The sequence below is a fragment of the Oncorhynchus keta genome, unplaced genomic scaffold (assembly GCF_023373465.1).
Source record: "Oncorhynchus keta strain PuntledgeMale-10-30-2019 unplaced genomic scaffold, Oket_V2 Un_scaffold_15414_pilon_pilon, whole genome shotgun sequence".
In the NCBI taxonomy this organism is placed as follows: domain Eukaryota; kingdom Metazoa; phylum Chordata; class Actinopteri; order Salmoniformes; family Salmonidae; genus Oncorhynchus; species Oncorhynchus keta.
Genome location: NW_026290800.1, coordinates 56,942 through 72,962, shown reverse-complemented (window position 1 = coordinate 72,962; position 16,021 = coordinate 56,942). Strand labels below are relative to the sequence as shown.

At 44.4% G+C, this 16,021-nt stretch overlaps 2 protein-coding genes across 4 annotated transcripts; both read left to right on the top strand.

Moving 5' to 3' along the window:
- Positions 1–2,020: 2,020 nt before the first annotated feature.
- Positions 2,021–11,969, top strand: LOC127927586 (mesothelin-like protein). Its single transcript, XM_052514214.1, has 9 exons — positions 2,021–2,209; positions 2,860–3,408; positions 6,953–7,143; positions 8,633–8,723; positions 8,960–9,095; positions 9,771–9,961; positions 10,876–11,037; positions 11,596–11,604; positions 11,955–11,969. The coding sequence occupies exons 2-9, from the start codon at positions 3,250–3,252 to the stop codon at positions 11,967–11,969; spliced, it is 954 nt and encodes a 317-aa protein (XP_052370174.1). The 5' UTR covers positions 2,021–2,209; positions 2,860–3,249.
- On the top strand, positions 11,777–15,253 carry LOC127927591 (mesothelin-like protein). 3 transcript variants are annotated; one of them, XM_052514219.1, is made up of 5 exons: positions 11,777–11,807; positions 12,639–12,772; positions 13,722–13,816; positions 13,966–14,230; positions 14,362–15,253. In XM_052514219.1, exons 2-5 carry the CDS (start codon positions 12,676–12,678, stop codon positions 14,448–14,450), a joined length of 546 nt encoding a protein of 181 aa, XP_052370179.1. In that variant the 5' UTR covers positions 11,777–11,807; positions 12,639–12,675; the 3' UTR covers positions 14,451–15,253. The 3 variants fall into 3 exon arrangements, with proteins under 3 accessions (XP_052370179.1, XP_052370180.1, XP_052370178.1); XM_052514220.1 differs by lacking the exon at positions 11,777–11,807 and adding an exon at positions 11,857–11,887 and having other exon boundaries at positions 14,374–15,253; XM_052514218.1 differs by lacking the exon at positions 11,777–11,807 and adding an exon at positions 11,857–11,887.
- Positions 15,254–16,021: the final 768 nt, after the last annotated feature.

Here is a 16,021-nt window from a genome sequence, read left to right as displayed (position 1 = left end):
CACCTGTCAGGACTACTACTGTATGAATATAAACGTGTTGTATTGTATTACAGGACACCTGTCAGGACTACTACTGTATGAATATAAAGGTTGTATTGTATTACAGGACACCTGTCAGGACTACTACTGTATGAATATAAAGGTGTTGTATTGTATTACAGGACACCTGTCAGGACTACTACTGTATGAATATAAAGGTGTTGTATTGTATTACAGGACACCTGTCAGGACTACTACTGTATGAATATAAAGGTGTTGTATTGTATTACAGGACACCTGTCAGGACTACTACTGTATGAATATAAAGGTGTTGTATTGTATTACAGGACACCTGTCAGGACTACTACTGTATGAATATAAAGGTGTTGTATTGTATTACAGGACACCTGTCAGGACTACTACTGTATGAATATAAAGGTGTTGTATTGTATTACAGGACACCTGTCAGGACTACTACTGTATGAATATAAAGGTGTTGTATTACAGGACACCTGTCAGGACTACTACTGTATGAATATAAAGGTGTTGTATTACAGGACACCTGTCAGGACTACTACTGTATGAATATAAAGGTGTTGTATTGTATTACAGGACACCTGTCAGGACTACTACTGTATGAATATAAAGGTGTTGTATTGTATTACAGGACACCTGTAAGGACTACTACTGTATGAATATAAAGGTGTTGTATTGTATTACAGGACACCTGTCAGGACTACTACTGTATGAATATAAAGGTGTTGTATTACAGGACACCTGTCAGGACTACTACTGTATGAATATAAAGGTGTTGTATTGTATTACAGGACACCTGTAAGGACTACTACTGTATGAATATAAAGGTGTTGTATTGTATTACAGGACACCTGTCAGGACTACTACTGTATGAATATAAAGGTGTTGTATTACAGGACACCTGTCAGGACTACTACTGTATGAATATAAAGGTGTTGTATTACAGGACACCTGTCAGGACTACTACTGTATGAATATAAAGGTGTTGTATTGTATTACAGGACACCTGTCAGGACTACTACTGTATGAATATAAAGGTGTTGTATTGTATTACAGGACACCTGTAAGGACTACTACTGTATGAATATAAAGGTGTTGTATTGTATTACAGGACACCTGTCAGGACTACTACTGTATGAATATAAAGGTGTTGTATTACAGGACACCTGTCAGGACTACTACTGTATGAATATAAAGGTGTTGTATTGTATTACAGGACACCTGTAAGGACTACTACTGTATGAATATAAAGGTGTTGTATTGTATTACAGGACACCTGTCAGGACTACTACTGTATGAATATAAAGGTGTTGTATTACAGGACACCTGTCAGGACTACTACTGTATGAATATAAAGGTGTTGTATTGTATTACAGGACACCTGTCAGGACTACTACTGTATGAATATAAAGGTGTTGTATTGTATTACAGGACACCTGTCATGACTACTACTGTATGAATATAAAGGTGTTGTATTGTATTACAGGACACCTGTCAGGACTACTACTGTATGAATATAAAGGTGTTGTATTGTATTACAGGACACCTGTCAGGACTACTACTGTATGAATATAAAGGTGTTGTATTGTATTACAGGACACCTGTCAGGACTACTACTGTATGAATATAAAGGTGTTGTATTGTATTACAGGACACCTGTCAGGACTACTACTGTATGAATATAAAGGTGTTGTATTACAGGACACCTGTCAGGACTACTACTGTATGAATATAAAGGTGTTGTATTGTATTACAGGACACCTGTCAGGACTACTACTGTATGAATATAAAGGTGTTGTATTGTATTACAGGACACCTGTCAGGACTACTACTGTATGAATATAAAGGTGTTGTGTTGTATTACAGGACACCTGTCAGGACTACTACTGTATGAATATAAAGGTGTTGTATTGTATTACAGGACACCTGTAAGGACTACTACTGTATGAATATAAAGGTGTTGTATTGTATTACAGGACACCTGTCAGGACTACTACTGTATGAATATAAAGGTGTTGTATTGTATTACAGGACACCTGTCAGGACTACTACTGTATGAATATAAAGGTGTTGTATTGTATTAGCTACAGTCAGGTTTCTCAGGACACCTGTCAGGACTACTACTGTATGAATATAAAGGTGTTGTATTGTATTACAGGACACCTGTCAGGACTACTACTGTATGAATATAAAGGTGTTGTATTACAGGACACCTGTCAGGACTACTACTGTATGAATATAAAGGTGTTGTATTGTATTACAGGACACCTGTCAGGACTACTACTGTATGAATATAAAGGTGTTGTGTTGTATTACAGGACACCTGTCAGGACTACTACTGTATGAATATAAAGGTGTTGTATTGTATTACAGGACACCTGTCAGGACTACTACTGTATGAATATAAAGGTGTTGTATTGTATTACAGGACACCTGTCAGGACTACTACTGTATGAATATAAAGGTGTTGTATTGTATTACAGGACACCTGTCAGGACTACTACTGTATGAATATAAAGGTGTTGTATTGTATTACAGGACACCTGTCAGGACTACTACTGTATGAATATAAAGGTGTTGTATTACAGGACACCTGTCAGGACTACTACTGTATGAATATAAAGGTGTTGTATTGTATTACAGGACACCTGTCAGGACTACTACTGTATGAATATAAAGGTGTTGTATTGTATTACAGGACACCTGTCAGGACTACTACTGTATGAATATAAAGGTGTTGTATTGTATTACAGGACACCTGTAAGGACTACTACTGTATGAATATAAAGGTGTTGTATTGTATTACAGGACACCTGTCAGGACTACTACTGTATGAATATAAAGGTGTTGTATTGTATTACAGGACACCTGTCAGGACTACTACTGTATGAATATAAAGGTGTTGTATTGTATTACAGGACACCTGTCAGGACTACTACTGTATGAATATAAAGGTGTTGTATTGTATTAGCTACAGTCAGGTTTCTCAGGACACCTGTCAGGACTACTACTGTATGAATATAAAGGTGTTGTATTGTATTACAGGACACCTGTCAGGACTACTACTGTATGAATATAAAGGTGTTGTATTGTATTACAGGACACCTGTCAGGACTACTACTGTATGAATATAAAGGTGTTGTATTGTATTACAGGACACCTGTCAGGACTACTACTGTATGAATATAAAGGTGTTGTATTGTATTACAGGACACCTGTCAGGACTACTACTGTATGAATATAAAGGTGTTGTATTGTATTAGCTACAGTAAGGTTTCTCAGGACACCTGTCAGGACTACTTCAGTGAGCTGGGAGACGCAGACTTCTCCGTGTTCTCCGACGCGCTCAGCTTCAAACGCACAGCCCTGGTTAACAATGTCAAGACCTGCCTGGTGAGTCACCACACTGTCACACAACATGGACGTGGTCCAAATGACTCCACTATTCCCTTTAATAGTACACTACTTTTGACCGGGCCTATCGGTCTCTGGTCTCAGTAGTACACTATAAATCTACAACCTCCTTCCATTGCTTTCTGCAATGCAGTAAAGGCAGATTGAAGCTCTGGAATTAACCTGGTTAACCCTGGGGGGGATGGGCAGAGGGTGGGGGGGGATAGCGATAGTAGCGTCTGAAAGAGTCTGGTTAACCCTGGGGGGCAGCAACAGTAGCATCTGAAAGAGCCTGGTTAACCCTGGGGGGATAGCGATAGTAGCATCTGAAAGAGCCTGGTTAACCCTGGGGGGATAGCAATAGTAGCATCTGAAAGAGCCTGGTTAACCCTGGGGGGATAGCAATAGTAGAATCTGAAAGAGTCTGGTTAACCCTGGGGGGGAATAGCAACAGTAGCATCTGAAAGAGTCTGGTTAACCCTGGGGGGGAATAGCAACAGTAACATCTGAAAGAGTCTGGTTAACCCTGGGGGGAATAGCAACAGTAGCATCTGAAAGAGTCTGGTTAACCCTGGGGGGGAATAGCAACAGTAGCATCTGAAAGAGTCTGGTTAACCCTGGGGGCAGGGGGGAATAGCAGCAGTAGCATCTGAAAGAGTCTGGTTAACCCTGGGGGGCAGCAACAGTAGCATCTGAAAGAGTCTGGTTAACCCTGTGGGGAATAGCAACAGTAGCATCTGAAAGAGTCTGGTTAACCCTGGGGGGACAGCACCAGTAGCATCTGAAAGAGTCTGGTTAACCCTGGGGGAATAGCAACAGTAGCATCTGAAAGAGTCTGGTTAACCCTGGGGGAATAGCAACAGTAGCATCTGAAAGAGTCTGGTTAACCCTGTGGGGAATAGCAACAGTAGCATCTGAAAGAGTCTGGTTAACCCTGGGGGGAATAGCAACAGTAGCATCTGAAAGAGTCTGGTTAACCCTGGGGGGGAATAGCAACAGTAGCATCTGAAAGAGTCTGGTTAACCCTGTGGGGAATAGCAACAGTAGCATCTGAAAGAGCCTGGTTAACCCTGGGGGCGGGGGGAATAGCAACAGTAGCATCTGAAAGAGTCTGGTTAACCCTGGGGGGAATAGCAACAGTAGCGTCTGAAAGAGTCTGGTTAACCCTGGGGGGGAATAGCAACAGTAGCATCTGAAAGAGCCTGGTTAACCCTGGGGGAATAGCAATAGTAGCATCTGAAAGAGTCTGGTTAACCCTGGGGGGAGACAGCAATAGTAGCATCTGAAAGAGTCTGGTTAACCCTGGGGGGAATAGCAACAGTAGCATCTGAAAGAGTCTGGTTAACCCTGGGGGGACAGCAATAGTAGCATCTGAAAGAGCCTGGTTAACCCTGGGGAATAGCAACAGTAGCATCTGAAAGAGTCTGGTTAACCCTGGGGGCGGGGGTGGGAATAGCAACAGTAGCATCTGAAAGAGTCTGGTTAACCCTGGGGGCGGGGGGGGAAATAGCAACAGTAGCATCTGAAAGAGTCTGGTTAACCCTGGGGGAATAGCAACAGTAACATCTGAAAGAGTCTGGTTAACCCTGTGGGGAATAGCAACAGTAGCATCTGAAAGAGTCTGGTTAACCCTGGGGGGGAATAGCAACAGTAGCATCTGAAAGAGTCTGGTTAACCCTGGGGGGGAATAGCAACAGTAACATCTGAAAGAGTCTGGTTAACCCTGGGGGGAATAGCAACAGTAGCATCTGAAAGAGTCTGGTTAACCCTGGGGGGGAATAGCAACAGTAGCATCTGAAAGAGTCTGGTTAACCCTGGGGGGGAATAGCAACAGTAGCATCTGAAAGAGTCTGGTTAACCCTGGGGGGGAATAGCAACAGTAACATCTGAAAGAGTCTGGTTAACCCTGGGGGGGAATAGCAACAGTAGCATCTGAAAGAGTCTGGTTAACCCTGGGGGGGGGGGGGGAATAGCAACAGTAGCATCTGAAAGAGTCTGGTTAACCCTGGGGGGGAATAGCAACAGTAGCATCTGAAAGAGTCTGGTTAACCCTGGGGGGGAATAGCAACAGTAGCATCTGAAAGAGTCTGGTTAACCCTGTGGGGAATAGCAACAGTAGCATCTGAAAGAGTCTGGTTAACCCTGGGGGACAGCAATAGTAGCATCTGAAAGAGCCTGGTTAACCCTGGGGGAATAGCAACAGTAGCATCTGAAAGAGTCTGGTTAACCCTGGGGGCGGGGGGGTGGGAATAGCAACAGTAGCATCTGAAAGAGTCTGGTTAACCCTGGGGGCGGGGGGGGAAATAGCAACAGTAGCATCTGAAAGAGTCTGGTTAACCCTGGGGGGGAATAGCAACAGTAACATCTGAAAGAGTCTGGTTAACCCTGGGGGGGGGCAGCAACAGTAGCATCTGAAAGAGTCTGGTTAACCCTGGGGGGGAATAGCAACAGTAGCATCTGAAAGAGTCTGGTTAACCCTGGGGGATAGCAATAGTAACATCTGAAAGAGTCTGGTTAACCCTGGGGGAATAGCAACAGTAGCATCTGAAAGAGTCTGGTTAACCCTGGGGGCGGGGGGGAATAGCAACAGTAGCATCTGAAAGAGTCTGGTTAACCCTGGGGGCGGGGGGAATAGCAACAGTAGCATCTGAAAGAGTCTGGTTAACCCTGGGGGAATAGCAACAGTAACATCTGAAAGAGTCTGGTTAACCCTGGGGGGGACAGCAATAGTAGCATCTGAAAGAGCCTGGTTAACCCTGGGGGAATAGCAACAGTAGCATCTGAAAGAGTCTGGTTAACCCTGGGGGCGGGGGGGTGGGAATAGCAACAGTAGCATCTGAAAGAGTCTGGTTAACCCTGGGGGCGGGGGGAAATAGCAACAGTAGCATCTGAAAGAGTCTGGTTAACCCTGGGGGGTCTGGGCCCTAGCAACAGTAGCATCTGAAAGAGTCTGGTTAACCCTGGGGGCAGCAACAGTAGCATCTGAAAGAGTCTGGTTAACCCTGGGGGGGTGGGGGGGGGGGAATAGCAACAGTAGCATCTGAAAGAGTCTGGTTAACCCTGGGGGAATAGCAACAGTAGCATCTGAAAGAGTCTGGTTAACCCTGGGGGGGGCAGGGGGAATAGCAACAGTAGCATCTGAAAGAGTCTGGTTAACCCTGGGGGGGAATAGCAACAGTAGCATCTGAAAGAGTCTGGTTAACCCTGGGGGGGAATAGCAATAGTAACATCTGAAAGAGTCTGGTTAACCCTGGGGGGGGATAGCAACAGTTTAGAATGGCAATATAGACCGTCAATATAGAATGACAATATAGACCGTCAATATAGAATGACAATATAGACCGTCAATATAGAATGACAATATAGAATGACAATATAGAATGGCAATACAGAATGACAATATAGAATGGCAATACAGAATGACAATATAGAATGGCGATATAGAATGGCAATATAGAAATGCTTATGATATGAGCTTGCATTTGATGCGATCTGATTGCACGTTGTGATGTCGGTGCTGTGTTGTGTCCATCTGTCCCTGCAGGGTATCAGCGGCACGGTTCTGAGCAGTGACAACCTGCAGGTCCTAGGTAACATGGTGTGTGTTCTGGACGGTTCCTACATCCAGAACTCTGACCAGCTCATCCTGCAGAAACTACAAAACTGTAATGACCTCACCGACGAACAGGTGGCTGCCATAGAAACGCTGTTGACGTCTGGGAAAACACAGTACGGGTAAGTCAACATGGAAACATGGAATTAAACAAACGCATCTGACTGACTGACTGACTGGTCTGAAACTGACTGATTGACTGACTGACTGACTGACTGGGCTGAAACTGACAGACTGACTGGGCTGAAACTGACAGACTGACTGGGCTGAAACTGACTGACTGACTGACTGGTCTGAAACTGACAGACTGACTGGGCTGAAACTGACTGACTGACTGACTGGGCAGAAACTGACTGACTGACTGACTGACTGACTGGGCAGAAACTGACTGACTGACTGGGCTGAAACTGACGAACTGACTGACTGGGCAGAAACTGACTGACTAGGCTGAAACTGACTGACTGACTGACTGACTGGGCTGAAACTGACTGACTGACTGACTGGGCAGAAACTGACTGACTGACTGACTGGGCTGAAACTGACGAACTGACTGACTGGGCTGAAACTGACTGACTAGGCTGAAACTGACTGACTGACTGACTGACTGACTGACTGACTGACTAGGCTGAAACTGACTGACTGACTGACTGACTGACTGACTGACTGACTGACTGGGCTGAAACTGACTGACTGACTGGGCTGAAACTGACTGACCGACTGACTGACTGACTGGGCTGAAACTGACTGACTAGGCTGAAACTGACTGACTGGGTTGAAACTGACTGACTGACTGACTGACTGGGCTGAAACTGACTGACTAGGCTGAAACTGACTGACTGACTGACTGACTGACAGACTGACTGACTGACTGGCCTGAAACTGACTGACTGACTGGGCTGAAACTGACTGACTGACTGGGCTGAAACTGACTGACTGGGCTGAAACTGACTGACTGACTGACTGACTGGGCTGAAACTGACTGGGCTGAAACTGACTGACTGGGTTGAAACTGACTGACTGACTGACTGGGCTGAAACTGACCGACTGGGCTGAAACTGACTGACTGACTGACTGACTGACTGGGCTGAAACTGACCGACTGGGCTGAAACTGACTGACTGGGAAGAAATTGACTGATTGGCCTGAAACTGTAGCTGAAGTTAGGATTGGGCCCTAAAATGTAAACATTATATGTCAGATACACTGATGTACTTGTTTCCCATCAACAGTATAGTTGAGTCTGTACTGTGAGAGTTTCCTGTCAACAGTATAGTTGAGTCTGTACTGTGAGAGTTTCCTGTCAACAGTATAGTTGAGTCTGTACTGTGAGAGTTTCCTGTCAACAGTATAGTTGAGTCTGTACTGTGAGAGTTTCCTGTCAACAGTATAGTTGAGTCTGTACTGTGAGAGTTTCCTGTCAACAGTATAGTTGAGTCTGTACTGTGAGAGTTTCCCATCAACAGTATAGTTGAGTCTGTACTGTGAGAGTTTCCTGTCAACAGTATAGTTGAGTCTGTACTGTGAGAGTTTCCTGTCAACAGTATAGTTGAGTCTGTACTGTGAGAGTTTCCTGTCAACAGTATAGGTGAGTCTGTACTGTGTGTTTCTCCAGACTCCCAGCTACCTGGAACAGAGAGACCCTGGACAACCTGGGTGTTCTGCCTCTCTACCTGACATCCTCCTTCTACAAGAACTTCTCTAAGGTCACAAACCACGACATCTGGCTGTGTGCGTGCATGCTGTGTGTGTGTGTGTGTGTGTGTGTGTGTGTGTGTGTGTGTGTGTGTGTGTGTGTGTGTGTGTGTGTGTGTGTGTGTGTGTGTGTGTGTGTGTGTGTGTGTGTGTGTGTGTGTGTGTGTGTGTGTGTGTGTGTGTGTGTGTGTGTGTGTGTGTGTTTGTTTGTTTGTTTGTTTACAGGCTGTGTTGTGTTGTTCTCCAGAATGTAAAGGGCCAGTTCCTACAGTCATTCCTGAAGGTGCTGAGGAAGAATGGAACGTCCAGACAGAAGAAGAGGAGGATGAAGACGGCTATCAGACAGTCCATCATCGACCAATCACAGTCCAAACGCTCCATAGGTGTGTCTACCCTGCACTAATATACCATTACTGTCTGTCTGTCTCTCTCCTCCCTCCTCCTCCTGAAGAGGGAATAACTGTCTGTCTGTCTGTCTCTGTCTGTCTGTCTGTCTGTCTGTCTGTCTGTCTGTCTGTCTGTCTGTCTCTCTCTCTCTCTCTCTCTCTCTCTCTCTCTCTCTCTCTCTCTCTCTCTCTCTCTCTCTCCTCCCTCCTCCTGCTGAAAAGGGAATGTCTGTCTGTCTGTCTGTCTGTCTGTCTGTCTGTCTGTCTGTCTGTCTGTCTGTCCATAGTGAGTGAATAACAGTACTCTCCTCCCTGTCCATAGTGAGTGAATAACAGTACTCTCCTCCCTGTCCATAGTGAGTGAATAACAGTACTCTCCTCCCTGTCCATAGTGAGTGAATAACAGTACTCTCCTCCCTGTCCATAGTGAGTGAATAACAGTACTCTCCTCCCTGTCCGTAGTGAGTGAATAACAGTACTCTCCTCCCTGTCCATAGTGAGTGAATAACAGTACTCTCCTCCCTGTCCATAGTGAGTGAATAACAGTACTCTCCTCCCTGTCCATAGTGAGTGAATAACAGTACTCTCCTCCCTGTCCATAGTGAGTGAATAACAGTACTCTCCTCCCTGTCCATAGTGAGTGAATAACAGTACTCTCCTCCCTGTCCGTAGTGAGTGAATGCACGGTGGGAAATATCACTCAGGTCACGATCAGTGAGAATACGTTCCCCTTCAACTACGAGACCGTGACCAAGTTCAACTGCTGCCTGACGGCCAAGACAGTCGTTGACAACCTGGACGCCATCACCGCCAAGGTGGACGACCTGGAATACCTTGAAGTGGTCCTGGCGAGACTCAGAGAGGTACTGTCAGAATTATCATTACATCCGACCTGATATAAATACATTATCATTACATCCGACCTGATATAAATACATTATCATTACATCTGACCTGATATAAATACATTATCATTACATCTGACCTGATATAAATACATTAAATACATTATCATCTGACCTGATATAAATACATTATCATTACATCTGACCTGAGTGTCCATTACATCTGACATGGTGTAAATACATTATCATGACATCCGACCTGATATAAATACATTATCATTACATCTGACATGGTGTAAATACACTATCATTACATCTGACATGGTGTAAATACATTATCATTACATCTGACCTGATATAAATACATTATCATTACATCTGACCTGATATAAATACATTATCATTACATCTGACCTGATATAAATACATTATCATTACATCTGACCTGATGTAAATACATTATCATTACATCTGACCTGATATAAATACATTATCATTACATCTGACCTGATATAAATACATTATCATTACATCTGACCTGATATAAATACATTATCATTACATCTGACCTGATATAAATACATTATCATTACATCTGACCTGATATAAATACATTATCATTACATCTGACCTGATATAAATACATTATCATTACATCTGACCTGATATAAATACATTATCATTACATCTGACCTGATATAAATAAATGCATTATCATTATATCTGACATGGTGTAAATACATTATCATTACATATGACCTGATGTAAATACATTATCATTACATCTGACCCGGTGTAACTACATTATCATCATGTCTGATTAACAGAGAGAATGTACAGATAGTATGACATGGGTGTTATGAAGCTTTATCCTCCTGTTAGATTATGTGACTGTACTTCCTGTTTCCTGTTTCCTGTGTCCCGCCCGTCAGGCCTACTCCGCAAACTCCACCATCCCAGAAGCGAAGGTGCAGGTTCTTGGGCCGGCTTCGCGCGTTGCCACTAACGCTGACATCACCATGTGGAGCATCACCAAGATCGACACACTGTCAGCTCTGATGGACTCCTCCAATGGAGACTGGGATGCTGTTATGGTAGTCTATCTATCTATCTATCTATCTATCTATCTATCTATCTATCTCTCTGTCCTCCAATGGAGACTGGGATGCTGTTATGGTAGTCTGTCTATCTATCTATCTATCTATCTATCTATCTATCTATCTATCTATCTATCTATCTATCTATCTATCTCTGTCCTCCAATGGAGACTGGGATGCTGTTATGGTAGTCTGTCTATCTATCTATCTATCTATCTATCTATCTATCTATCTATCTCCTCCAATGGAGACTGGGATGCTGTTATGGTAGTCTGATCTATCTATCTATCTATCTATCTATCTATCTATCTCCTCCAATGGAGACTGGGATGCTGTTATGGTAGTCTGTCTATCTATCTATCTATCTATCTATCTATCTATATCTATCTATCTAACCTGTATCTATCTATCTATCTCCTGTCCTCCAATGGAAACTGGGATGCTGTTATGGTAGTCTGTCTGTCTGTCTGTCTGTCTGTCTGTCAAGTGATTAACCAATCAATCAGTCGGCCATTTATGTCCAATCTATTCATGTCCCCCCTGATGTGTGCGCAGGCCATCAGAGTAAGTACCTGAGTAGACTCAGGAAATACTGGTTGGGCAGTGCCGAGCTCAGACTCCATAAGAGGACCCAACCTGTGTTCACTGACATCAGCCTCCTGAAGACCATTACACAGAGGTAGCCTGAGGTAAGACCGAGAGGTTGGACCCAACCTGTGTTCTCTAGACACCAGCCTCCTGTAGCCTGTAACACAGAGTAGCCTGAGGTAAGACCGAGAGGAGGACCCAACCTGTGTTCTGTGTGAGACACCAGCCTCCTGTAGCCTGTAACACAGAGTAGCCTGAGGTAAGACAAGAGGAGGACCCAACCTGTGTTCTCTAGACACCAGTCTGTGTCTTCTCCTGATCTACAGTATGAGGAACAATAAGACGGTTGTGTTGATGTGTGATGTCAGACGGTTGTGTTGATGTGTGATGTCAGACAATAAGACAATAAGACGGTTGTGTTGATGTGTGATGTCAGACAATAAGACAATCAGACGGTTGTGTTGATGTGTGATGTCAGACAATAAGATGGTTGTGTTGATGTGTGATGTCAGACAATCAGATGGTTGTGTTGACGTGTGATGTCAGACAATAAGATGGTTGTGTTGATGTGTGATGTCAGACAATAAGACAATCAGATGGTTGTGTTGACGTGTGATGTCAGACAATAAGACGGTTGTGTTGATGTGTGATGTCAGACAATAAGACAATAAGATGGTTGTGTTGATGTGTGATGTCAGACAATCAGATGGTTGTGTTGATGTGTGATGTCAGACAATAAGACAATCAGACGGTTGTGTTGATGTGTGATGTCAGACAATAAGACAATAAGACGGTTGTGTTGATGTGTGATGTCAGACGGTTGTGTTGATGTGTGATGTCAGACAATAAGACAATAAGACGGTTGTGTTGATGTGTGATGTCAGACGGTTGTGTTGATGTGTGATGTCAGACGGTTGTGTTGATGTGTGATGTCAGACAATAAGATGGTTGTGTTGATGTGTGATGTAAGACAATAAGACGGGTGTGTTATCTGTTTCACCGTGTTGCAGTAAGGCCAATGCCCTGACGGTGACCAACTGCAGCATAATGAAGAAGAGAACGCTGTTCGTCATCGCTGAAGGGGCCTTCCAGAGCCGCAGCACTGTCTCTGCTACCTCCTACCAGCTAACACAGCCATACATAGGTACCTCCTACCAGCTAACACAGCCATACATAGGTACCTCCTACCAGCTAACACAGCCATACATAGGTACCTCCTACCAGCTAACACAGCCATACATAGGTACCTCCTACCAGCTAACACAGCCATTCATAGGTACCTCCTACCAGCTAACACAGCCATACATAGGTACCTCCTACCAGCTAACACAGCCATACATAGGTACCTCCTACCAGCTAACACAGCCATACATAGGTACCTCCTACCAGCTAACACAGCCATACATAGGTACCTCCTACCAGCTAACACAGCCATACATAACATACATAACATACATACAGTTGAAGTCGGAAGTTTAGATACGAGTCTACTCTGCCTGTCCACTAGGGGGTGCTGACTCAGCCTACTCTTTCTGACCACTAGGGGGTGCTGACTCAGTCTACTCTCTGTCTGACCACTAGGGGGTGCTGACTCAGTCTACTCTGTCTGTCCACTAGGTGGTGCTGACTCAGTCTACTCTCTGTCTGACCACTAGGGGGTGCTGACTCAGCCTACTCTTTCTGACCACTAGGGGGTGCTGACTCAGCCTACTCTTTCTGACCACTAGGGGGTGCTGACTCAGTCTACTCTCTGTCTGACCACTAGGGGGTGCTGACTCAGCCTACTCTGTCTGTCCACTAGGCGGTGCTGACTCAGCCTACTCTTTCTGACCACTAGGGGGTGCTGACTCAGTCTACTCTCTGTCTGTCCACTAGGGGGTGCTGACTCAGCCTACTCTGTCTGTCCACTAGGGGGTGCTGACTCAGCCTACTCTGTCTGACCACTAGGGGGTGCTGACTCAGCCTACTCTGTCTGACCACTAGGGGGTGCTGACTCAGCCTACTCTGTCTGTCCACTAGGGGGTGCTGACTCAGCCTACTCTGTCTGACCACTAGGGGGTGCTGACTCAGTCTACTCTCTGTCTGTCCACTAGGGGGTGCTGACTCAGCCTACATCCAGCGTCTGTCCACCTCTAACATCAGTATGGACATGGACACTTTCATCAGCCTGGACCCTACTGTTATACAGGTGTGTATGTGTGTGCGTTTCTACCTACCTACCTACCTACCTACCTACCTACCTACCTACCTACCTACCTACTTACCTACCTACATACATACATACATACCTGTCTGTCTGTCTGTCTGTCGTTATCCCCCTAACCCCTCCACCCTCAGACTCTGGGTGTGAGCCAGGTCAAAGGTCTGCTTGGTTCTAACCTGCCAGAGCTGAAGAGCTATGAGAACCAGAGCGCGGTCCGGACCTGGATCAGCACCCGTTTCCAGGCCGACCTGGACTATCTAGGGCTGGGTCTGAAGGGAGGCAAGGCTGACCCCATCACGGTTGGCGTGGGAACCATCATACTTCCTACCAGTGCAGGGGTAACTGGAGGAGCTGGGCCAGTCAACACCGTGGCTGGAGGAGCTTCTGCTACTACTACAGGTAAAACATAACCGTTCCTTTTTATCTAAGATCAGTTGGTTCTCTTTCATTTCTCTGTGAGCTCCGAGAGAGAGATTTATGATTTGAGGTTCAGTGAACAAAGTTATAATGTATGTTTTGTTTCTGTGTAGCGAGCGGCGGAGCGATCAACAGACCAACGTTCGGCCTCCACCTTCTCCTCACCACTCTGGCCATCGCTGTCCTGTACATTCTACACTGATTTCAGAGATTTTATATTTCAGAGTGAGAGAGTTAACTGACTCCATTAGCATCAAGTCGCATTCGGCTCAGACAGGGAAAAACATTATGTAAAGTTCTCAAACAGGAAACAAAAATGTATACATTTAGAGTCAGGTAGTGCCTTAGATATTGTAAATATCACTGAATACAAGGATATACTGGACCTATCAAAAGACTATAAAACCATCTAGCACTTTAGTCACGTCAATGTTTCTGCTCTGACAAGTTCTGCATTTTATTTAAGTGTCACTTTGTATGTTGTTCTGTCTTGGTGGTTGGAATGAAGTCTGTTCTGTCTTGGTGGTTGGAATGAAGTCTGTTCTGTCTTGGTGGTTGGAATGAAGTCTGTTCTGTCTTGGTGGTTGGAATGAACAATGTTCTGTCTTGGTGGTTGGAATGAACAATGTTCTGTCTTGGTGGTTGGAATGAACAATGTTCTGTCTTGGTGGTTGGAATGAAGTCTGTTCTGTCTTGGTGGTTGGAATGAAGTCTGTTCTGTCTTGGTGGTTGGAATGAAGTCTGGTTCTGTCTTGGTGGTTGGAATGAAGTCTGGTTCTGTCTTGGTGATTGGAATGAAGTCTGTTCTGTCTTGGTGGTTGGAATGAAGTCTGGTTCTGTCTTGGTGGTTGGAATGAAGTCTGGTTCTGTCTTGGTGGTTGGAATGAAGTCTGGTTCTGTCTTGGTGGTTGGAATGAAGTCTGGTTCTGTCTTGGTGGTTGGAATGAAGTCTGGTTCTGTCTTGGTGATTGGAATGAAGTCTGGTTCTGTCTTGGTGGTTGGAATGTTGTTTAAAAGAAGATTTGGAATGAAGCTGGTTCTGTCTATTCTGTCTGTGTAGCTGAAAGGTCATTTCCTATTGAGCCAAGATCTGCAGCATTTACCATGAATGAGTCTGGAATGAAGAACATCTGCAGTTTACTTGAATGGTTGGAATGTTGTTTAAAAGCAGTCTACGCTACGGGAACATCTGCAGCATTTACCATGAATGCAGTCTACGCTACGGGAACATCTGCAGCATTTACCATGAATGCAGTCTACGCTACGGGAACATCTGCAGCATTTACCATGAATGCAGTCTACGCTATGGGAACATCTGCAGCATTTACCATGAATGCAGTCTACGCTACGGGAACATCTGCAGCATTTACCATGAATGCAGTCTACGCTACGGGAACATAATGCTGTACTGCTGAACTTCCACCACGTGGATTGAATAGAGCCACTTGTCTTTGCCTTCGGGTGAAAATATGAAGGTATTTCATTACATGACAAAGAAGTCTTGTGTTGGTGATGTTGTCTTTCTGGGACAGCCATTTTGTTTTTCTCGGGGTTAGTATCTCCAACACTTATCCACCGAGCCAAAACCCTGTTCAATGTCATGACAACCAATTCCTCTGGTGCAGAATGATTATGTCATTAGAATGTCACTGTGCTTTTGTTCATGTCAGCTCAAACTAAATAGTAGATGTTGAATGTATGACTTAATTAATAAAAATGTATATTATTACACAATCCCCCCCCAATGTTTAAAAATGTATATATAAAGAAATA

Excerpts from the sequence above, each read along its gene's own strand:
- LOC127927586 (XM_052514214.1), top strand. The coding sequence starts at position 3,250 with ATGAATATAAAGGTGTTGTATTGTATTAGCTACAGTAAGGTTTCTCAG. Across the intron at positions 3,409-6,952 it reads ACAATGTCAAGACCTGCCTG|GGTATCAGCGGCACGGTTCT; the intron begins GTGAGTCACCAC and ends CTGTCCCTGCAG. Across the intron at positions 8,724-8,959 it reads TCTACAAGAACTTCTCTAAG|AATGTAAAGGGCCAGTTCCT; the intron begins GTCACAAACCAC and ends GTTGTTCTCCAG.
- LOC127927591 (XM_052514219.1), top strand. The coding sequence starts at position 12,676 with ATGAAGAAGAGAACGCTGTTCGTCATCGCTGAAGGGGCCTTCCAGAGC. Across the intron at positions 13,817-13,965 it reads TGGACCCTACTGTTATACAG|ACTCTGGGTGTGAGCCAGGT; the intron begins GTGTGTATGTGT and ends CTCCACCCTCAG. Across the intron at positions 14,231-14,361 it reads AGCTTCTGCTACTACTACAG|CGAGCGGCGGAGCGATCAAC; the intron begins GTAAAACATAAC and ends GTTTCTGTGTAG.